The 25,223-nt window shown below is 30.9% G+C and overlaps 1 protein-coding gene across 15 annotated transcripts; it reads right to left on the reverse strand.

Annotated features, from left to right (window-relative positions):
- Nucleotides 1-1,408: 1,408 nt before the first annotated feature.
- LOC143253458 (uncharacterized) lies at nucleotides 1,409-25,223 on the reverse strand. 15 transcript variants are annotated; one of them, XM_076507397.1, is made up of 8 exons: nucleotides 23,806-24,297; nucleotides 22,931-23,119; nucleotides 18,654-18,777; nucleotides 17,775-17,896; nucleotides 4,454-4,530; nucleotides 3,852-3,956; nucleotides 2,741-2,861; nucleotides 1,409-2,083 (listed from the first exon to the last, which is right to left on the reverse strand). In XM_076507397.1, exons 6-8 carry the CDS (start codon nucleotides 3,900-3,902, stop codon nucleotides 2,034-2,036), a joined length of 222 nt encoding a protein of 73 aa, XP_076363512.1. In that variant the 5' UTR covers nucleotides 3,903-3,956; nucleotides 4,454-4,530; nucleotides 17,775-17,896; nucleotides 18,654-18,777; nucleotides 22,931-23,119; nucleotides 23,806-24,297; the 3' UTR covers nucleotides 1,409-2,033. The 15 variants fall into 15 exon arrangements, 14 of the variants coding, with proteins under 14 accessions (XP_076363512.1, XP_076363513.1, XP_076363514.1 ...); XM_076507398.1 differs by having other exon boundaries at nucleotides 18,654-18,824; XM_076507387.1 differs by lacking the exons at nucleotides 1,409-2,083; nucleotides 23,806-24,297 and adding exons at nucleotides 2,334-2,401; nucleotides 25,171-25,223.

A 25,223-nucleotide genomic window follows, 5' to 3' on the forward strand; every position in this document is an offset into this window, starting at 1 on the left:
GTCTTGCTCTCCAACACTTATACTGATTTGGTACCGTATGTCTTTCCCCAATGCAAGTAGGTGCTAGCCCATTCTGTTTTTCCCTCTTTGTGGTACTGTGCTCTTTACTGGGTAAAGAACATACCCATTTGAAAAATAGTTCTATACCACACAGATGCGACTTCTGTTTTTAATCTTGCACACCAGTTCTTTCAGTATGGTTACTTTCTGCTTGATTTTGTTTTTTTGCATGTTCATCTGCCCCTCTAGTCTTTCAAAGTGAGGTGAGAAGAAGCGAGACCATTTCAGAAGTTAACATTTTCTAATCCTGACAATGTATTTTGATACATACTTGCCTCACTTCAGCCACTTCCTTCCCCACTGATTTGCCAGTTCTTGAAAGTGAGGATTATGCTAGAATAATAGACTGCATTAGCTGTGCTGGTACAGATGGTACAGTAGGATTGTTGGAAGGTAGTTGCATGATCAGTACATGTTTTAAAAGACTGATGAGCTAGGTGAAAAGTTTTTTTTTGGCAATGTTTAGAGAGCAAATCAAGATTGAAACAGCTTTGAGGTGAGAAGAGGTAAATACCTATCTGAAATACAGTTTCAGTATAAAAATGTTAACTTTTATTTGGACAAGTTATACAATTCATAAAAATAATTCTGAAGTTTGAAACCATTTCATCTTGTTGTTGTTTGTTTGCAATAAAATAAGACAAACAATTAAATAAATGTATTCAGATTTCACAGTTTACTATGTTAGAATTGTGCTTAAAATTCCATAATTCAAATAAAAATATACAAAAAAACTATTTGTATATTTAAAAACTGAATTACTAAGTTTGGGGATTAGGCTCAGTTTCAAACCTTGAACATGGACTAGAAATAACTTTCAGTAACATTCAATTATCTGTAAAATATGTATGCATTAACTTGATGTTATCGTAAATATAATTAAATTAGAAACTGATCAGGATATCGCAAGAAATTGGTATAGACTTAATATTAACTTTTGATCAAAGCAAGTCTTTTACATAGATCAGAAATAAAAATATACCTAGTTATGAGCACAGGTAACTAAATAAAGTGTTCAGACCGTATTACTTTTATGATTAAAATGTAGTTTCATCAGTTGCAAACTCTTTCACTGTTTTCTTGGTCCATGTTCAAGGTCTAAATCTGAGCTTAGTAATTCAGTGCAGACACACCGTGTGGGTTAAATATCAATACATCTGTTTTTACTTTTTGTTATTTCTATTTAACTGTCAGAAATGCATTATGTTTGTTTTTGTTTATATCCTTCTGTGAATTTTGTAGAAAGTTGATTAAATACTTTTTTGTATTCAATACATACAACTATGCATTTACAAAAATTAAAAACACTATCTGATGTGTGCCAATCAATGAATTAAACTCACACTGCTTCATTTTTTCACTATTTATTTTGCAATAATGAAGATTTATAACAAGATATTCAATGAAAAATATACATTTCACAACCAAATTCCTAAAGATAGAAAAATTATTGCTCTTTAAAAATCACATTTACTCCTGTTATATCTTGTTTTACTTAAAACATTTTATCAATCTTATGAAATTTTTGTTTTTAAGGTAACATTAGCATTTCAATTAGAGAAACACATTATTAATCACTGCATTGAGCAATAAATTTCTTAAACCAAACTTGGTAACTTGCTTTGAACAAAATGACAAAGGTAAAACATTAGGTTCAATAGAATGTGTTTTTTAAACTATTAACAAAAATGTTCAGTTACAGGTAGGGAAGTAATAAATAAATGAAGAACAGACATCTACTAGTGGTACAGATCATATCTGTGGTCAGCACTTTGTAAAACAATCTTGAAATTATCTTTAAGAAGAATCTGGGAGACACAAGTCACTGTCAATGTTCAGTTACACACACTACAGTTAAGTTTCAGACACTGTAACTTTATAGGATTTCTACTTATTATGCATTGGTTATTCCACATCCAATTCTTGGAGATCTTTATCAAATAGGTTTTCATTGATTGGAACAGCTTCTCCATCTACTGTAGCAGCAAGATGATCTTCTCAACCAGCTGCTTCCCCTCCTCTCCTACAAATTTATTTAATAAAACAATCATAATGAACACCATGTTAGTACAAAATACCACTAACAACAATACTAACAATTACTGCTATAATTATCTATATGATATTTAATCAACACAATCTGTCCTGATCTTTCTCAATACATTTTGAAACATTGACAACAACTAACAAAGCAAATATATAATTTTTACATATATCAATACATTTATCATTCTTATTAGCTATAAGCTTCATTCAGGCTTTTTAGTATCTGTAAAAAAATTTGCAAACTACCTTTTACAGACAGGCCTTTCTTTTAACATTTTCAATGTCATGATTTTTTCTATAAATGAAATATTTGTGGTTTCATTAAATAAGTCTGAACATCTTTTTTTTAAATTAATAAGCATTAAATACAAATTAATTATTATTACAGCTGATAATAATGGTTTTTAACAATATCTTACTTTAACAGCTAATTTATATTATGTTCTAACTTCATATTATTATAACATACTTTTTAAAATTTTGTCAACAATTCTCTTATTAAAATAGATACTTCATATTAAACATTAACTATAACTTTCCCACTTCAACAGACACTTGAATTAAATTTAAGGCACAACTATAACAGTTACTTTCTTAATGTAATACATACTTGATACTGAGTACATCTTCTTACCATATAGGTTTGCTTTTCTTCTGTTCACTTCATGAAGATTAAGTAACAATGTTAATCCTACATTTGCTTGCAGGATAAGGGTCTCAGGTGTTAGTTCTAGATATGAATCACAGTTATGCAACTGCAAAGAAAGTTCACAAAGATTAAATTTTTATATGTTCCAATGTCCTCAAATTTTATGATAAATATATCTCACACACGTTAGCATTGACAAAATTTAAAAGTAATATTTATATTACTTATATATATTATATATATTAATTCTATAATTATATTTCTTAACAGAGATAGCACTCGTGGGAGGGAGCTAAAATAGTTCTCCAACCCCAAAGCTACTACTGTCCACAAATTTAGTTTTACCATAATTTCAGATTTAATCCCAGCATATGTCTCACTACCCCCCTTTCCAGTTAAGAAAAATCTGAAACAAGAACTGATTCTTCATAAGTAATTAACTTTTCTAGAACTTGACTTAAAACTTCACATTCAATGAAGAAAGTTCACCATTTACAATGCTTGTAAACTGACTCATTAAACACCTAATGTCCTTTCTTTAATACAATATCCATAAACAGTTTTGTTCATTATTTCATTCACTTTTCATAAAATATTTTAAATTAGGTATTTATTTCATGTTTTTAACCATGAAAGCAAATTAATATATGTATTTTTTAAACTTTTGGTTTGAGTTTAAATGTGTATTTTTATTTCCTCCAAAACTATAAAAGCCTTTTAAAATCAATTTTAAATTTCCCAGCTACAAAAAGACAAAACTGTTCACTGATGTGTCAACACTAACAACCAAGTTTGCTGGTATTAATCAAAAAAGAGAGAGATTATAATTATGTCTTTTTTTGTATTAAGAGAATTCTTCCAATATCCTTGTGATACCACAGCCTGTAATGTGGAGACAGAAATAAAAATATATAAATGTTTCACTGTTCAACTTTTTTTTTCTCTTTGAAGAAACAAACTATGATATCAAATGATATTGATGAACTGGATAAAACACACACTGTTTAATTAAGCAACATTTCCATGAAAATGCTTAAGAGATAAAATAGCATGCAAACAAGACCTCCTGCTTTGATAATAGACGAAATATCAATACCTCACTATCTTCTTGAGGAAATTGATCATATGCTGCCTCATCTTCACCCATCTAGTCTTCTACAGCCAAGTCTGGGTTGAATGTAAACATCTCTCGTCCACTGAACTGTTTGAAGACTCATAACTATGAAGATTCTAGTTTACTCTTCAGAACAACATACGTAACAATTAAAAGAATAGACTTGACAAGTTTAAATATGCTCTATGACCACACTCATTAATAATACATTTTGTACAATATAATGTTAAAATTCTACATCAAGTTATCTTGCTATTTGTAAGGTTAGCTTACCTCTTCTTAAGCAAAGTACAAGGTATGTTGAAAATAAATATATTATTATTTATATCACAGTGATGATCAGTAATTTCAAGAATGATTTTACAAACTGTTGATCACTTACTTCTTATGTCAATCAAACAATATCAATATTTACAATAGATGATACACTATGATGATAGCATGCAGTTATATTTCATTAAATTAAGGGATGACCAGTAGAGTTCATCTATTATAATTACACCAAGATGATGGTCAACAAACTTTAACTTGCTAATAATACTCATCATGTGGTGACAGTCACACAGTTTTACAATATCACTTACACTAATGTGATGACCAGCTTTAAACTCTGCTTTTTTCCTGTCCTGTTCCACTTGAGCTTTTCCTTCTTCTCTGCTATCTACAAATCAAAATAATGTTGTTGTTGATACTATGCTTACAAAATATATTTCAATTAAATATTGAACATACATGTAATTAGAGAAAATAAAAAAATTGTACACAATATCTTTTATACTTATATATATGTGTATGTACTTATTTCTCAAATATATATATATTAACTGTTACACTTTACACACATTTTCGTTAAAAGAATGTAATAAAGATCTAAACTGTTATAAGTCAATAAAGTCTAGTGTATAAAAAATCTAAACAACTTAAAACAATGATACCAACTTATGTACATTTTAATGAAAATATTTTAAAAGTATACTATCCTTCATAAACATAAAAAATAGGAAGACAAGAGTACAAAATATGAAATTCAATAAGTAAACTTGTATTGAAGTGTGGATAGTCAGAGAATAAAATACTTTTTCCTTTTCCAAGCCAGAAATGTTTAAAATGAAATTCTTGTCAAGTTAGACCCCAGAGCTGCTCTCTTGAAATACACAGAATGTAATGACACAATTGTAAAAATTAGATATATTATTATAAAGCACAGGAAATATAAGTTTATAAAATTATAATACTATTCAATAATAATGTAATAACAAAGTATTCAAGATACAATACAGTTCTGTAAAATCATACCAAAAACAATGAGTACTTTTACTTAACTACAAATTATACAATTTAACTTCATATAAACACCTATTACTTAATGTTTTTGGAAAGAGAGCAAAATAATGTAAGTGTAAGATTTTGGGAAATACTACAAAACAAAATTGAGAAAACTTATGTCTAAACTTTACACCAACTTGAATATTAAAGACTGTTTAGTGCAGGTAGTGTTACTAATTAATTTACTTTGTAACTCACTGATGTTGAGGCTATTGAACACTGTGTTTACAATCCACTGGTGTCAAGACTATGATACATGTATAAATAACTACAACTAGATGAATGAAAAAAGAGTAAACGTCACATGAAAGAAAACTTCTGTCAGAGAAAAGTTAGACTTTGTAAAGTTAACTGTTGTGGAAGTGAATGGTTGGTAGGTCAGGGTGACATTTAAAGTTTGAAAGAGATAAGGAGAATAATATGCCTCATAAAAGGGTGTTCTAAACCAACTGAACCCACATATGTGGACTTCAACAAAAGAAAAATGATAATTGGAAGTACATAAAACAGAATAATACAGAAAGTTAAAGATACAACCGTAGTAACTCATGTGATAGCATGATACTACTGTGATTTAAAAAAATAAAAGTTTAGCTTGTCAGCTGAATTTTAAAACAATTGAATTGGCGTAAGTGGGCTTTTGACAATAAAAATAGAACTGTATAGTGTCAAAGATACAAATATTATCTCCATAGTGTAAATAATTTTGTACATACATTTAACTTGTTTCAAACATATATTATTTTGAAAAACAAGTGGAGTGCATGTGTTCATTTTTTGTCAATTTTACTGCTAGCAAGTCAGAGACACCTACTGCAGAAAATTTCATAGCCCAACACACCTATAAATTTACATTACTATTAAGTAAGTGTATAACATTTGGTAAGCCACAGCCATGATTACACAGTGGTAAGTTGTGGTAGAAGAAAATGCTGAGGACAGTGGAAATAATATGTGCACAACTATAGTAAAAGTGCAAATAGCATGGAGATTACATGAAATATAACCATGTCAATTTTGATAAAAGAATGGAAAGAGGAGAGATATCTTCATGGATAGACCAGGAAAGATAGGCCTTGTGCAACACAACAACATGGCATCCAGCTAAAGTTAAGCTCCCTTTCAGATGCCTTATGCAATGAAATACCTTACAAAGCAGGAAGCTGAGGCAATGTTGGAAGCTGGAATTGTTAAGCCTTCAAATTCAGCCTACCATTTACTAGTTTTAATCTCAAAATTAGAGATAGGTTAAATGTTTCTATATAAATTTCCAAAAGCTGAATCTTGTGATGAAGTTCAACTCTAAACCTCTGGACAACCTAGAAACTATCAGGTCAGGTTCTCTTCAAAGATCAACCTCAGTAAAGGTTATTGCCAAATCCTAATGAAGACACGATTTACAGAGAAGACATCATTTGTAATACCAGATGGATGTTACCAATTTCAGCAGGTGCCAAGTCAACTCTGCAGAAACATGCAACTGCATGATAAGGAGGATGCTGTGCAACACCACCAATATCAAGCATTATGTAGATGCCATCCTGACACATACTGTGAAATGGGAAGACTATATGAAGAAATGTAGAAAGCTGTTACATGTGAGAGCAGCAGGTCTCACCATCAGACCATCCAAGTGCTACACCGCACATTATGTGCTGGGACTGAAAGACAGCCATGGAAAAGAATGTATTCCAAATACAAGATACACTAGTTCTGACTAAAAAGCGACAAGTCATATCCTTTCTGGATTTATTTTGGTATTACAGGAAATTCATCCCAAACTATGTTGAAATTAATGCACCATTGACTAACCTGACCAAGAAAGGCTTATCCAACAAAGTAACATAGAAATGACGACACCAGGTTGCATTCCAGACTTCAACAAATCATTGACTGTTTAGGCTGATGCTTCAGTCACTGAAATTTGGAAAGTGCTCTTACAATAATATAGAGATGGACCATTTCCAGTAATATATACAAGTAAAAAGCTGTTAAGTAGTGAGAACTACTCTGTTACTGAATGAGCGTGTCTGACCATCATACTTACCATTAAGAAGTTCCAGAACTATCTGTACAGGAAGGAGTTCATCATCTGGACAGACCATCACCAATTTGCATATATTCAGAGGTGCAAGTCAGTAATGTGAGGATCATGAGGTGGGTGTTGTACCTTTGTGACAAAGAGTTCCACATTGAAGCCATCAAAAGGACCGTAAACATTGGTGCAATCAGTATAAATATACTTTGTAGGTGAGCTGAAAACATCTTTATATATAGTGAACAAAAATATCTTAAATAATTTCCTTGAAGAGGGTACTTATTGTCAGATATTAAAGACTGTTTAATGTATGTAGTGTTATTAATATTTTTGTGTTTGTAATTCATTGATGTAAAGGCTAAGGAAATTTCTAGAAGGCTTAAGTGATGAACGTATAAATAGCTGTGACCAAATGAGTGGAAATAGAGTAAACGTTATTAAAAGAGAAGTTTGGTTAGAGAAAAGTTAAAAAGTGTACATTTAACTGTCATAGGGGTTAATGGTCTAATGGGTGATATGTAAAGAGTGATATTAAAGTTTGAAAGAGATTAGGAGAATTTGTCTCATCAAAAGGTGTTCTAAACTACGTAAACCCACCTGTGTGGACTTGAGAAAAGGCAGATGATTATAAGGAATTCAAAAGACAACTGTAGTAACACGTGTGACAGTGTAAATGAATTATACATGGACACCATTGTGATTAAAATAAAGAAAAACTATGGTTTATCAGCTGAATTCTAGAGCAATTGAATTGACCTAAGTGAACATTTGACAAGAAAGAGAAATGTATAATGTTTAAGATACAACTATGATCTCCATAGAGCAAAGAATATTATACATAAATTTAACTTTTTCTGAATATATATACACACACATTATTGTAAAAACAAGGAGTGCATACTGTTCATTTATTGTCACATTTATAACCAATAAGTCAAACACTAATTGCATAAGAATTCTGAGCCTGACATACCCATAAATTTACATTACTATACATACACACACACACACACTGGTAGAAAGTAAGTTTACAACAATAATTGTCAATAAATTAATGTTTTCATATTTGGTTGTTTAAAAATATTGCATGTTTAAAAGTTGCATCTAAAATATTTACTTACATCACAAGTTTAGTGCAGTATTTCTGGACAGGGTGGTACAGAATAATCTAATTGCTTATGTCAAAGTGTCAGAATTATCCATTAAAAACTTTACACTACCAACACAAAAAATCCTTTCATTTGTATGTTTCAAGAGGATATTATGATAAAAAAATAACACTAAACCAACACTTGGCCCAAATAGGCATTAAATATTAAACTAATTCCATTAAGACAGATAAGATAATGCTTTATATCTCTAGAATGTATCTTCATTAGCTTAACATTTTACTATTACAGTTTTTCAGGAGCTTGGCTATCTTAGAGCAGAGCAGCGCTAGGATAGCTGCTGTGTCCACCACGTTGAATTGAACCTCAGATTTTTCAGGAGCTATTAAACATCTTACTAGTTCACTTATCCAGTTTCAAATGGATTGGTGAATTTATAGAATACTGACAGCTCCTAATAATGTTGTAACAGCAAAATATTTAGTCTATGAATAATATTGCTGGAGACATATGGCATTATTTACCTTAATAGTAGTGTCTCATACTAAACTTTATTGAATACATTTCAATTCTGATGTATTATTTAAAAGTATAGAAGAATAACTACAAGTTTATTTTCTATATTCTTTTTAATTCAATGATTTAATTTTGTTCTTGAAATTTAACATGACTTAATTCAAGCCACATGTGGTTTGACCTATAGCCAGGTGAAAGTTTGACTTTTTCAGAATTATTTGTTAATACTCACTTTAAACAAAGTACAAAAGAGAAGCTTTGGAGCATCTTAAAATAACAGGTATCAACTATTGCATCATGACGCATTCTTCTTTGGTAAATAACAGTAATATCTCTTTCACCAAATCATTTTACAGTTAGTCAAAGTGAAGTAATTTATTTAATGAACCAATGGATTTTATATTACAGTCTTATAAAGAAATGTAATTGCAGTTTCAAACTGATGTAAAAATTCTGTCTAATTTTTATAGAAAATTGATTAATCATTATTTAGGCTGCAGAGTGTCACTAATGTGTTAAAATTAAAATACAAGTTTACAAAATTATCTTAAAAATGAGACAAAATAATATTCACAGTGTAATTTTCAGAAAGGCTATTAATTATGAAAAGATATTTTGAGAAATTTAGAAACATTTATTCTTAATTCTTCTTAATATACTGGTTTCTGTAAATTAAAATATTTCTTTTGATTAGTTCTCAAGGAACTGGTGAAAAGGCCTCTCCTAATTCTTTTACATTTTGAAGACAAATTTTTTCTCACAACAATTATAAAATCTAACGAATCCTTTCTAAGTAAAACCTGAGGTGGTATATGAAGTACATTTGGTTGAATTATCACTGTAGTACAATAATAATAAACATTACATTTTGTACAAACAGTTCCTTCAATAAGATACACATCCAGAGTTCCATAGTGTTGTGATGATGTCAATCTATGGAAGTTTCTTTTTTTAAATATACACTTACATACATATAATCTACAATCAATAGCTGTGAACATAAACACTCCAGTTTTACAGTTAGTTATCTCACTAAATTATTATCTTTAAACTTTTGGTTATTCAAAAAAAAAAAAAAAGAGATCTGAGTGAAATATAAATCAGTTTTACAATGCTTGAACAAACCTCTTTCTATACAAGTTCTTCAATGGAAATGTCATCTTTCTTTTCGTGGTTCTTCTTTTTGTCTTTATTGAGAACAAAACCTGGTGGGAGTGTATGTTGGTAATGACACTTGTCTCCTCCATAAGGAGACCAGAACCAACCATACTTATTATTCTCAAGTGCCTCCAAAAAATATTTACAAATATACAAGGATATGAAAAGCCAACAATATAACCTTAGTTAAAGTTCAAACTTTCAGAGATGTCCACATCAGATTCAAATCTTCCACAATGAGAGAAAAAGATTGTGGTCAACAGAACTTGTTCTCAAGTTATAAATTTACCTTTCTGCATGCAGTGGCCATTCCTCATGTGCTTGGCATTTGAGATTTTGTGAATGTCAATAGCTTTGAACTGTCTCCCACTTACATTTCTTTGTGAACTATGGTAGTATATGATTTAATTATCATGCAACAATAACCCTCCATCTACAGGAGATTGTTTGAATTTTTGAATTTCGCACAAAGTTACTCGAGGGCTATCTGTGCTAGCCATCCCTAATTTAGCAGTGTAAAACTAGAGGGAAGGCAGCTAGGGCTGAAAGGGCGAGCATGTTTGGCACGAATGGGATGCGAACCCGCTACCCTCAGATTACGAGTCGCACGCCTTAACACGCTTGGCCATGCCGGGCCACCATCTACAGGAGAATGATACATCTTACATGTGTAATACATCCCCATAAGCACTTACACTTGAAATTTTCATTCTAAAACAATGCAATGACAATAACTTGCACTGGTAGTAAGAAAGATGAATGAAAAGGTGTGTGGAAAGGTAGGTATCTATCAGAAATGCATTTACAAGTAAGGGAAATGATAATTTCCAAAACAATCCACTTATCTCTCCCCACACAGTACTTCAGAAAATGCATCAAAAGGTGAAACAGGATATCTTATAATAAGAGCTTATTAGAGGAGACAGTATATTCTTTGTTTGGGTAGATGTATGAAAGAAGGAAGGCAAAATTAAGTCAGGCAAAATACATGACCAGTTGAACTATCTGTACTTAACAAGTCAGATGAACACAAGGTGTAGTGTAACAAGTGCAATAATTAAGCCATATGGTTTATACGTACAAGTTACTCACTATATACACACAGGAACTGACTCCAAACAAGAACACTTTTACCCATTTTGCTGGCCCAAACAACTGAGAAGTTGTCACACTATATAATAGTGGGTGGTCTATGCTACATTGACATGGATACCCCAGCCAAATTACCCATTGTACTGCACTACACTGCCAGCTTGGACTTTTTCCAAAAAGATCACACCACCAGAGAGGAACTGTCCAGTATTTCACTCAAATACATTCTGGGGTGGTCACACTGGATACACTTTGAAAAGGTCCCCTGACCCGATTTAAAAATATCTTGACCATTGCAAAAGTACATTACAGGAGAAACCTATTTTGAAAACCTGGCATGCATGAGCCAGTAAATTAGGCAGATACTTCTCCCCTGATGCTGGCTTTTTACATATTATTACATGAAAGATGTGTTTTGCAATGGACATCAAGATACACACATGCACACAAATACAACCATAGTGGTCTTGCAGGAAAACCCCATCTCAACAGTAGTCACATAAAAATCAGGTTGGATGAGCTTTCCTTTACCTCTATCATTATGTAGATTTGGAAAACAAGTATAGTAGCCACTGAGTGGGTTCTGGAGATAAGTGTATAAAAATATAAATTAGGTGCTTACCCCATTAAGATTGGCAAGTAGGTTGAAAAATAGCACCTGGAGGGATAATATATCTGTTTGAAGATAAATGGCAGATACTGAAGGTGTGTGTATCATCTGTAAGATTCAATCCAATGGTTTTCATCATTCATGACAGAAAAACACCTAGGTTCAAGAAGTCTTGATAGAAGTGAAATGGTAAATCCTATAACCCAAGTGAGTTGGTAAAAGTGTTGAGCAACTGGGAGATCATTTTTAGTGTCAATAGAAGATTTATGGTTGTTGAAATGTTCTCTAAAGGTTGTTTATGTCCTACATATTGATGACTGCATTTTGTTACACTGTGTAATAAAAATGGTGTTTTTTGTTTAACAACTGATTTCTTTATATAAAGTTTCTTTGTTTGTGCATGTCAGAAAATGTGTTAGTGGTTTTTATGAACTTGTAGGTTTGACAAAAGACTTTACTACATGGACGACACTCATTTTTGAGTAGGATGTTATTCACTTTTCTGTGAACAATGATACCTTTTAGAGTTCTGTTTTTTTGGAAGGAGGCAACAAGAACTTCAGGAAATATCTGTTTATGACAATGATTGAGCCGTAGAAGATAAAAATGTTTCTTCAGATTCCATGAAATGTTTGAGTTTAAACTGATAGGTAATAATAAGAGAAATTCTATTTGAAAGTTTAGTATTACTTGGGATTGCTCATCTAAATACTGTTAAACCTTTCATTATTAACATAGATCCTGGAATCAGTGATCTACATTCATTGGTTTCATCAGAAAAATAACTTTATTTATTAATTAGTTTTATGAAGGCCAAATTTCATAAAACTTACCATTTTTAAGATAATTTTTCATTCCTGTTTTTATAAACTGATTAGTATATTTTTATCAGTCAATCTCCAGGTGTCATATTTATTTTACTTAAACACCTGAGCACAATTTTATATATATTCACATATTTAGCCATTTCTTAAGTAAAATATCCATAACACATTTTCACATACACTCTTGCCAAAGGCTACATTGTACCAGAAATAAAAAACTTTCAATAGTTCACAGAAAAATAAATGTTTCCTGGAAAACCAAATATACATATCACTCTTCGATTACACCACCACACCCATTTTGTCCCTGAAGAAGAAAAGTCAAACTTTCAAAAGTGCTTGGATTACAGGATTTCTATTTCAAAAATAATACCATAATAGTTAGTAGTCTTTTATGATAGTCTTTTTGTTATGATACAAACAAAAATCAGGAGCAAAACACTTTTAATTATGTTTAACTTAATAGCATATTAGAAACATAAATGCAATTAAATATGTTATTGCCAGTAAACAGTTAATTGTCTATTCCTTAAAGTTCCTAGGTGATGAAGCAAAACCAAAACTGTATTTGTGCATACCCACCAGGTACCTGTCACAATCAGGAAAACCTTTTCAGGAAGCAAAACATTTCAAAAAAATTGTTTGTGCAGTGTAATTTGTGTATGGAGTAAAAAGGTTTATTATTTTAATTTTACCTGATACAAATGTTAGATTAGACTAGCTTTCCCATAAGTTATTTTTATGTAATTCAATAGAGAGTGTGAGCAAGAAATTCTGGAATTTGTATATTCCCATTGTTGTATGACTTTCCAGTAACATAACAAGTATGTGATATGTATCTCAGGAAAACTGGTTATACCAAAATAAAGCTGAGAACAATGTTTTGACCTTCTCAGGTCATCTTCAGATTAACAAAGAGGGAGTTTGCAACAGTTGTCCTGAGATACATTTTTACTTCAAGTTGGTTTCTCGTCATCACGAAATACGTGATACATTGTTAATCACTTAACCTCCCCCTACATGTTGATATGGCATGTTTTTGTAAACATATAAATACAAAAATTTTTTTTTTCCCCATTATTGCTTTTGCTTGTTTTGAAGTGGTGTAAAATGAGCAGGAGAATATGTCAATGTGAGGTTTAATAGTACTAAAAAACATAGGATTTTATAGTTAACTGAAGACTTTTAAGAATTATTACAGAAGTGTTATTAATACAGATTATCTTTGGATACGTTAATGATCTGGCTGTCTAAGTAGGTCATAAAGGTTTTTAAGATTTTATTTCTTAGAAATAGCAAATAACATAAGTTGAATCTTTCAAACTGAGTTATTCAAGAAAAGGTTAAAATACTTTATAGAATAATTATGGTTTTTATACCTTATGTATTATATAGAAACTGAAATACATCATGATGTATTCTACCATATTAATATTGCTCTTGATATGTAGTCTTAAATGTGTTTACAGATGGAACCTCTTTGCTTTTTACTTTTTTAGATACATTTCCCTGACATTGAAATCCTGACATAAGTAAGGAATATTTTACCATTAGTCATATATAAAAGAATTTCTAAAGTGTGGAACATCAGGTTTACAATTTCACCCATTTAAGGTTCTAAATATTTATTTCTCAGAATTTTTTTTAAGGTTTGGCACTAAAATTGTACTAATGTATAACTTGTAATTATAAATATTTATTCTTCATCAGTGAGAGTTAAATATTTTCTTTAGGAGTCGTTGGAAAGAAATACAGTTTTATTGCATATGAGTTCTGCAGTTATAACACTTAGCAGAGACATAAATCAGATAGAAAATTGTGACTAACCAACAATAATTGGCTTTATAAGTACAATAAAATTATTTACACAGCTAAAACTCATTCAAAACAAAAAGCATAAGCAATTATATTACTGTAACTTTACTGAATGTTATTTTTATGTATTTTAAAAATGTATGTTGGTACATTTTATTTGTTTTTATAACTTTAAAAAATTAAAACAACTTATGTAACAAGTGTATGGTACAAGTATTGTGTACATATTAACTGAAAGCATGAATTCTTATACTGTACATAGCTATCTTTAATATTAAATTAGTTTTCATAATTTTTGTGTGTTTTTCAATAGTTAGGTCACTAATATTCTTAGGGTGAATAAAAACAAGTGATAAAAGTCTGCTTAATGTAAATCACACACTACAGCATTGAATGGTTTTATCTTGTTACTCTCAACATGGCTACAGTTCAGTTACATTCATCTCTTGCAAAAAGGTGATATAACTATTTTAATTTCAGGAACTGATCCTAAATCTGTACTGTGTGTTTTTTGTAAGTAAGGACAGTGTAAGAAAGGTGACAAATGCAAGTTTTCCCACGATGATGTTGAAAGTAAGAGTGAAAAAGAGTATTTATGTTAACTTGAGAGGTGAAGGTAATGTAGTTTTTTTTTTTTTTATCTATGCATCTTTTATCAACTAAAAATGTAAAGTATAAAGGTCTTTTAAATCAACTGTATGGTTTTCTGTGTTTGCATTATTAGTAATAAACTACTGAAGTGTTTCAAGAGTTTAAATGGCAATCTTCTGTTGTATGTTTTAGAAAATTAATGTAGATAAATCTAATTCTGTTCAGGGTTTATATCTTTCTTTTCAAATATAAAAAGTTTAAATAATATATTTTTTGGTCAAGATGAATTTTTATCTAACAAATAATTTGGATTTCAACCAGTTAATTATTACATACTGCACTTGATAAACCAGAATAAACATATGATGCCATAGAAGAATTTTCCTGCAGCTTTTAAATAGTCAGAAATATTTTCAGAAATAAAACCAAAACGACAAAAGAAACAAAAAAATTCCTGTCTTCTGTATTTTTCCTCTTTTTTCCTGAACCTTACATTAAGATCATTTGTTCACATTTATTTATTAAAGACAGACTTATTTGTGAGCTTTATGATATTTTAGTTATTAAACTTTCTATATTCCAGTTGGTAACAAAACATCTTGTTGCATTATAAATTTAATATCTGTTTAGTTTTATAACCTGACTGTATTCAAGAAGTATTATCTTCTAAATTGACTTATTAAAAAAAGTATCATATCATAAAAGACTACTAACTATCAAAAACTACCACACATCAAAAATCAGGACACTAAAAGGTAGGAAATTTCATCTTGGAAACTTGATATGTCATACAAAATACATACAAGAAGCAGGATAGAAGAGAAGCCCAAGAGTTGGCTGTGGGTGGTGATGATTAGCTGCCTTTTCTCTAGTCTTACACTGCAGAATTAGGGACGGCTAGTGCAGATAGCCCTCAAGTAGCTTTGCGCGAAATTCAAAAACAAATCACCCCTAGTGGAGGATAGGACACACATAAAATGTGGTTTGAAATGGTTGAAGTTAAACACAAAACTGCACAATGAGCTATTCGTACTCTTCCCACCACAAGTATCGAAAGTATCAAATTAGGGAGTCCCTAATTCTGCAGTGTAAGACTAGAGAAAAGGCAGCTAATCATCACCACTCACAGCCAACTCTTGGGCTTCTCTTCTATCCTGCTTCTTGTATGTATTTTGTATGACATATCAAGTTTCCAAGATGAAATTTCCTACCTTTTAGTGTCCTGATTTTTGATGTGTGGTAAAGTGTCGTTTGCAGCATATTCTGCTTTCATTATTGTTCCATTTAATGAAGAACTGATTTATTATTTTATTTATTTATTATTTGCAACACAAGGTAAAAGAAAATTTGCCGATATCAAACGTTTCTGTGAAGTCATCGTATAGCTGATTGTTGCGAGTAAACACAAGGAAAGCAAAAGATACTAGTGAAACAAGCCTATTTATTTGAGGGAGTGGAGGTGCATATTCGAGATAACAACAGCCTTTTTTCATTTAAGGTGAGTTAGAGAGCAGGTGTGAATACATAGAAGAAAGAGAAAGGAATGGAAAGAGTACAAATAAAAGGCCCCATGAAGTTTTGAAATTATTTTAACACGTAATTGATCATGGATAGCAATTATAGAAGTCGTCACACAGAGAAGGAATTTAAATAACAGATATCTGGATTACACATTACTAAAAAATCTGCCTCTTTCAATTTCAATTCTTTTACCAACGAATAGTGGGATTGACCATCACATTATAACGCCCCCACAGCTGAAAGGGCAAGCATGTTTGGTGCGACCGTGATTCTAACCCACGACCCTCGGATTACGAGTCGAACACCTCAACCCACTTGGTCATGCAGGGCCGCGCATAGCTGATGAAACAATAAACTAATGCTATAAGAAGGCTTATTTCTTTTTGAAACATGTACACCCAAGAGTAAAAGACAAAAGAAAAGATACGACATTATTTCATCCACTGTTTAGACAAAGTATTAGTGCTGAATTTAAGTTAAATGGATGACAACTATTGTAGAAACAAAACTGTAGAGGAAGACGTTTTGATATAAGATTTCACCGTCCATTCAACTTAGTTTCAAAAAATATAATAGTTTGTGGGTGAAGGTTTACATTCAGGCAATGCATCTAAAGATCCATAGTTCACGTTTCACCTAAATAAAAGCGCGCCAATAGTTTTAATAGTGGGAGTGAGATTGAAGAATTCAAATATAGCAATTCCAGAGTTTATAGTAAATGTTGCTCGTATCTATCTTTGAGTTCAAAATTAGGGAAAACTAGCACAGAGACCTCTTGTGTACTTATGTTCAAATATCCAAGTAAAACAAAATTTTGTTTTGTTCCATCAATTATAGTTCAGGGGGCTTATGACACTAAAGTCAGGAATTTGATTTTTCGCTGTAGACAAAAAGTATATAGTAAAATATATAGCTTTGTGCTAACCTAAGAAACAAACAAACAATCGTTTTGTTACATTTCACTGTCGACACCACACTGTTAAAAATAATTATAAACCATATTCCCAGCTACAAAATTCAAACCCAAAACAGTGTTATTAGTTACTTTCTTTAAAATAATGACAGAAATCTTCAGTAGTTGGCTCTGTTCACATACAGCAACAGATGAAATCATAGTAAACAAGACCCTAACTGTCGCAAACTCACTTCGATTTAGATTTATTACTAAATCACTGTTGCATCTGATAGATACCTCACCCTGCGATTTTTTTTCTGAATTGTTTAAAGTTTTGAAATTATAAACACTAGGTTTGCTATTTTATGTTTTTTTTTTCTGTTTTGAAGCGGAAAAAAGAAACTGCGTACCTTAATGTATCGTTGGTAAAAGAGTAGCCCAAGGGTTGGCAGTGGGTGGTGATGATTAGCTGTCTTCCCTCTTGTCTTGCACTGCAAAATTAGGATGACTAGCGCAGGTGGCCTTCGTGTAGCTTTGCACAAAATTAAACAAAACAAACAAACAAATTAATTAACGTAAAATGACTCAATAACAGCGATAGTGAAGACACAAACTGGTTCCCACTATCCACGTGACTTTCTTTTATCTAATTATGCTGTTGAAACAACTCTAATCACTCCACAATGTCTCATAGCTCAAAATGAAAAACTTAGAACTTAAAACAATGCACATCCTAACATTGCTAGGGCCACTTTTAAAAAAATTGAACAGCTTAGCTGGAAGAAACTTCCCCATTCTCCATATTCTCCTGATCTTGCTCCTTCAGATTATAATATTTTCAAAAACTTGACACATAATCTGAATGAAAAACAGTTTACTTCTATGATTTGTTAAAAAGTAACCCTTGTACCTTTTATATCTCAAAACAACTTGATGTTTGTAAGTGTGATATTGAAAATATTTTGATACATTTCCAGACTGTTGTTGAGAAGAGATGAAAAATATGTAATTAAAGTTGTTATTTGAGTTATTTTTCCTCCTTTTAAATCTTAGTGTTAAAAATGATATAACTTATGGGATGACCTCACAGTTTTCATATATACAGTGTAATCTACACAGGAAACCTAAACAGTAAAAAAAGGAAATAACTGCATCACTGACAGTGTTTCTGTTTAAAGCTTTTTGTGATTTTGTAGTCAACAAATTCAACAAAACAAACTACCAGAACAGTTCCTAAAATTAAAGATATAAGTACCTATCCATTAAAATACATACAAACATGTACACACTTGTTTAGGCACCCTTTCCCAGTTTGAATTATTTAAATTTCTTAACTCTTTTCTGTCTTCAATCTTATAAAACCTTATTTCTTCATCTTCTAACCACGCTACAACATTGAAAACTCATTCTCATCTGTGAAATATGTATTTGAAAATATCAAATACACTAGTTAATTCCATCTAGAACACAAACAAAATCAATTTAACTTGAGAAATACAAACTAAAATATTATTCAAAACATTGCCAAAAGCAATTTACTACTGTCTTACTAATATTAAAGTATATAACTTTACAACTACATGAAAGTGTAATTCAGAGAAAGTGTAATAAAACAAATTATCAATCACTTTCAACTATAAAAATCTGAGTTTGAATACAATAACAAAATTCTTATAATATATTTAAACTGCTATAAGTTGCACTTACATTACAGTTAAAAAAAACATTATTACTAATATAAATTTCTAAATGTTAAAATGAGACACATCTTAATACAACAAATAGAAATACACTTAGCCACATTGCACAGATGTTTAACTTGCATCTCTTTCTACATAAAACAAATATTCTAACAAAATGTATTAAGTAACATTAAATTATCTCTTATAATAATACTGTTCAGAAACTTTATGTGTGCTTCATTTTAAAAGATATAAACAAAAGGCAGGTGTAAATATACTTCAGTCAACATTTTGAAGTAACACATATTACAAGCTTATCAAAGTTTTAAAAAGGTCTAACATTAATAAGTCATTCAATAACATGGTAAGTTTATTTATTGTTTTGAGTATGGTAAAGTTCAGCCCTAACTAAATTAAACCAAACAATATACATAATTACAGTGGTAATTTATTTCTTTATACCAGAAAGGATGTATGCAAAATAAATGATTAACAAATGTCAGGCCTAAGACAAGTGGACTTAGAATTTTGGTGTATGTGATAAGAGTTCTTTTGTATTACTCTAGTATTTAAAGAAGTACTGTTACAATAAATATATTAATTTTACTGCAAATGTTTTGTGGGTCTCTTTAAGCTAAAATTATTAAACATCAATTAACTAATCATATTTCCTAAGTAACACTCTCTTATATTTTTGTTCTCAGAAGAATAACAAACCTGATTATTCTTTCTGATTCTAAATATGTTTCAATATGTTTCTTGTTGAAAGTTGTAAAGCTGTTTGATATATTTCTGCTCATAAAGGACAATGTAACTCAATATGGGTTTTAGATAAATTTACTGAGTAATGGAACTGTTGCTTCATTATGGGTCTGTATTATATCTGTATCTTAAACATTTCTTGGGAAAGAAAGTAGTTTTTCTAACCTAATCTGGTACAGATTTAATAAAACTTCATTGCTCTGACTCAAGTAGGATATAGTAATAACACTGAGGTACAATTCAAAGTATATAGCAGACCAACACTAAAATAAGTATTTAACTTTGAATGAAATACCTGTATTCTTTGAACTTTCTGGGTGAATTATTTTAACATATTTAATTCATTTTATTATCATAATGTACCATTAAAAAATTTATAAGAATACTCATTTTGAAACTGGTTGATATTTAAAAATGAATTTAACAGTTTGATAGAAATATGGAGAATAACACGGTATTCTAAGTTAGTTCAGCTTGTGAAATGGATTCTAAAATAATTTAATCAGCCTAAGTGGACTTTTAACATGAATAGAACTGTCACATTTAAGATACAACTGTAGTCATCATAGTCTAAAGAATTCTTATAGGTACATTTAACTTGTTTTAAATATCTAATTTTAAAATAAGTGGATTGCTTACTGCATGTTATTTTCAAATTTATCACTAACAAACTGACTATGAGTTGAATGTAAAAATCTACACAAGTATGCAGTGGAGTTAAAGTGTTGATAGAAGCCACATGTTTATTTCCTCTTTGGTTACTCTGTCTCAAAAACTGGAAAGTCTCACCTAAATACTAAAATTCATTAAGTTCATATTTATTGTTACTAGTGACATACACAACATGACTAGATAGTGGTGAGGTCCACCATAAACTAATGAAAAATAAATAAGAGGCAGAGAAAAGTTTAGTTGAGAAATTAGTATAGAAGTAATTATATGGGTAGACTTATTTCTTACTATCATAATAACAGAAGTAAAAGATATAAAATAGATAACTTTAGAGCATTAGTAAGAATGAAAGATTTTGATATAATGGGAATAACTGAAATGTGGTTAAACATAGATAATGTGTGACAAAAATTTCCTTCAAATATAGTGTTAATGGCTTTTTAATAATTAGAGTACAAAAGAGAGAAGTGGATTTACATGTACAATGTAAATTACATCCTGTTTTAGTTAAAGATATCAAAGATAACAGCACTGAGATTATATCCAGTGAAGTTTCTATAAGTGGATATAAAGGAAAATGACATTTAATGGGAATTTGTTACAAACAACCAAATGATATTGACAAAACTCAAACAGTTACAATGAGATTAAGGTTTCAGCTGTTAGTGAAGCCATAATTATGAGTGATTTTAATTTCAGGCAAACAAAATGGGAAATGCTACAGTCAACCTGTGAGAGAGAAAGGTTTTTGTCAACTGTTCATAATGGCTTTTTTTACCACTTGGTCAAGGAATCTACTAGAAACTGCTATGTTAGATTAGTTGTAACTTTGAAAATATAGGTAGAAAACTGGGGAACACATGGGTACAAGTGATCACTGCTGTATTAGGTTTGATGTTTTTCTTGCATATTGAAAAGAGAAATAACAATGTTTTGATTTCAAATTTTAAAGGGAAACAACAAGAATTATCTGTTAACTGGGCATCTGAGTTTTGCTGAGACACTGAGCAAATGTGGAAAATCTTCAAAGAAAAAACTTTCAATATTCAAGGTAAATATTTTCCTTATAGAAAGAATAGGGAAGCAGCAAGTAAAAACAATGTTGGCTCACAAAGAGTATTAGAAATAAAATTAACGAGAAGCATAATAAATTGGAAATTAGGGGTGATGAAAATTGTCCCAATACTTATAGACCCATTAGTCTTACATCAGTTGTGGAACACATTTTGGAAAGTCTGATTAAAAAAAAACAAACTCCAAAAACTTATTTAACCAAGCTAAGAATTTTATTGGATAACTAACATGGTTTCACTGATGGAAAACCTTGCCTTAGAAATCTGTTGAAATTCTTTCAAAAGGTTACCACTTGTGTTAATGAGAGCAAGAGTGGATCTGGAAGAAAAGATTGTCACAAATACAGAACAACCAAACTATATTAATGTCACAAGTGAGGTATGTCAGGGTTCAAGTCTAAGAACCTTTGCTCTTTTTGATTTTGATCCATGACAGATGAAAGAATGGTCAATAAATTACTTAAATGTGCAGATTACATTAAGACATAGAGTGTTACTACCTGTGAAGAGGATGCTACTGATTTACAGAAAAATTTATATCACTCAGTGAATTGGGCAAATAAATGGCAGATGGGATTTAATTATAATAAATGCAAAATAGTGCTGGTGGGTTATCATAATTTGAATAATAATTTGGATGGGAATAATCTAAACAGTGTCATGAAAGAAATGGATCTTGATGTAATATGTTATCAGTCTCAAAAGCTATCCAAGCATTGTGTTATTGCTGGTGATGGGACAAATAAATTTCAGATCATATGTAGAGAGATTTTCAATACGAGTCTAAAGCAGTTATAATTTCATTGTATGGTTCATTTGTTGTGTCATATTTGGAGTATTGTGTTCAGTCTTAGTATCCTTACCTTAGGAATGGCTTTGAATTGTTTGAAGGGGTTCAAAGTTGGGTTACTAGAATGGTGCTTAGGATGGAGTTGTTGTCATATAAGGAGTGGCTGAAAACTCTTGTACTGCTTTCTCTTGGAAAAAGAAAAATTGGAGGAGGGGTGTGATATGATTGAGGTGTTAAAGATTATAAAGGGAATTGATAATGTTGATGCATCATAATTGTTCATAATTAACAGTGAGAATAGTAGGGCAAGAAGAGTTTAGTATAAACACTGGCAGGTTGGTTGGTTGGTTGATTTAAAGTTTTATGGCACAAAGGAGCAGGTTATCTGTGCCAAACATCTGGTAAAAAGGTAAAAGTAAATTTAGTAAAATTCATTAAAGGAAATCAAGGTAAAACAAAACAAAGTTTAAAAAAAAAACATAAATAGCATAAGACCAATGTTTACATCTAGTCTACAACGTCAAAACTACAGTAATTCAAAGTTGTAAAGGACTTTCTGAAGCATAACTGTAATAATCATAACTCACCAGGAAGACTAACAGATAAGTACAAAAACCACCATCTGTAAACTGAAGTTGGCCTTTCCAGTCCTGGTTTCGAGTTACTTAGTGGATACTGGCAGAGTAGAAGTCACCTTCAGCTAAGATAACTTTATTTTTCTTGCAAGATAGTTGGCCTTTGAAGTGGGTTTTCTTTGGATGTTATGGAGCAGAAAACTTAAACAAGTTTAACAGAAAGCTTGATAAGTATATGAATAAGTGTTGGCTTTAAGACTTCTAAAAATTTATTCATTAACATTTATAGTTTAAATTAGAGGATGTAAGAGCAAGGATGGACCAAGAGATCCCATACTGTTCCAAAAAGTTATGTATTATGTCTGGTGCTTCAGACTGCAGTCTAATTCCAGAAGATTTAATATGTTTCTAATGCAACCATAAAACTTTTGTCGATAATGTGGCTTCTAATTAAGCTTTATTATTAGTATTACATGGTTCACTATGGTACTGAGAATGAGAGCAAGACCATACAACATAGAAGAATATGGTTTTGGGTAAACTAACTTCTAAAAAGTTCTAACATCTAACTTCGTTTTTGTTTTGTTGGTCCCCTTATGATTCTATTTCAGATCAATTGTCCATTTGATTACAAAGGTATCTTTATGCTGATGTTTATGCTTTAATGGTCGAGGTTATGTTTATTTCTGCATGCATCATACTAGGGCCAACAAAGTATAGCAAAAATATAAATTCTCTTTCTAAGAGTATGAATAACCTGGTCCTGAATTACATTGTTGAGTTAGCTACATCACTCGGCATATTACATTTTGTCTTTTGCAAAAAAAAAAAAAATTCTAAACAACCAAGAAAGTTTGGCAACCAGAAAATAAAACATTTAAACTCACCATTTACACTAAAGTTATCTAAATTGTGATAACCGAAAGCTGTAAATTTCCTATTGAAAATCCTTATTTTTCGGTATTAATCAATGAACTACGGTCTACAAAAGACCTCTGCGCTACATAGTGGTTAGATTTTGTATGACGTTATATTTACATATTTTTTAATTATACATTATGAAAAATAAAATAACTCTTCGTTGTTTGGTTGGTTGGTAAGTACAAAACAACACAACAGGCTATCTGCGTTCTGCCTACCACGAGTATCAAAATCCGATTTTGAAAGTTATGCGCCCCCAGACTTTCCGCTTAGCCACTGGGAAAATAACATTTGAGCATCGATTATGTATTCAAATCTAGCAATGTATCTACGCTAGCTGTTCCTAATTTAGCAGAGTAAGACAAGAGGAAAAGCAACTCTTTCAAACGAATAGTGGGATTGACCATAATAACGCCCTATGAGTGAAAGAGCGAACATGTTTAGTTTAACGTGGATTCGCACCCGTGACTCTCAGATTACGAGTCGAGTGCTCTAACCACCTGACAATGCCGGGGCATGTAACGTGGGATCAGTCATATATGTATATAATTACATAAGATTATATGTTTATCAAATAAATTATACAATTTATTTTAAGAATAAGTACTTAATGATTATTTAGCTTTATTTGTAACATGAGAGTCACAATCAATTAATTTAAAGTAAACATTATGACAAATTTAATTACGAAACTCGATAGGCGTCGTACGCATTGTTTGTAACTCATTGATGGAGAGATTATCGAGTGTCGCGTGAAAATTTTTGATGTGTAGAATACAGAAAACAGACGATTAGGTGTAATAAAGATAAATAGTTTGGTTTGCTGTTTCATGGCGCAAAGCAACTAGACTATCTGCGCTAAAGATAAATAAATAGTGTGATTGGAATGGTAAAAGTAGAGAAACAGACAAAAATTAGCAGACGAGATGTTACGAAACGGAAGTAGGCCAAAGAAAAGTAAAAAGAGAAGTTAATCGTCCTGGAGGCCTTACATTTAATATAGGCCTAATAATTGACGTATTATTTTGAGTATTGTAAAAGGTAATGAAAATAATTTATTTCGCCAAAGAGAGTACTGAGTATACATTTATATCTATCTACTTAAAATAAAAATTACAGCTTAACTTCCGTTTGACGTATCTTAAAAAAAAAAAAAAAAAGCCAGCTAAGCCTAAAATTACCACTAACCAACGTAAGCCTTATCGAAAGAATCTGATTCTGTTGTGGCGAAATAGAAAATAAGAAATTTATTTCATTACAAAAAAATATGATGAAATTTAAACATATGATGCGAAATTTAACGTTTACAGATTAGAAAAATTAACACCAACCTTCCTAAAAATAAAAGTATACCTCCAGACCAAAAAGGCCCCCAGTGGCTCAG

This window comes from Tachypleus tridentatus, chromosome 6, assembly GCF_004210375.1.
Source record: "Tachypleus tridentatus isolate NWPU-2018 chromosome 6, ASM421037v1, whole genome shotgun sequence".
Classification (NCBI taxonomy): domain Eukaryota; kingdom Metazoa; phylum Arthropoda; class Merostomata; order Xiphosura; family Limulidae; genus Tachypleus; species Tachypleus tridentatus.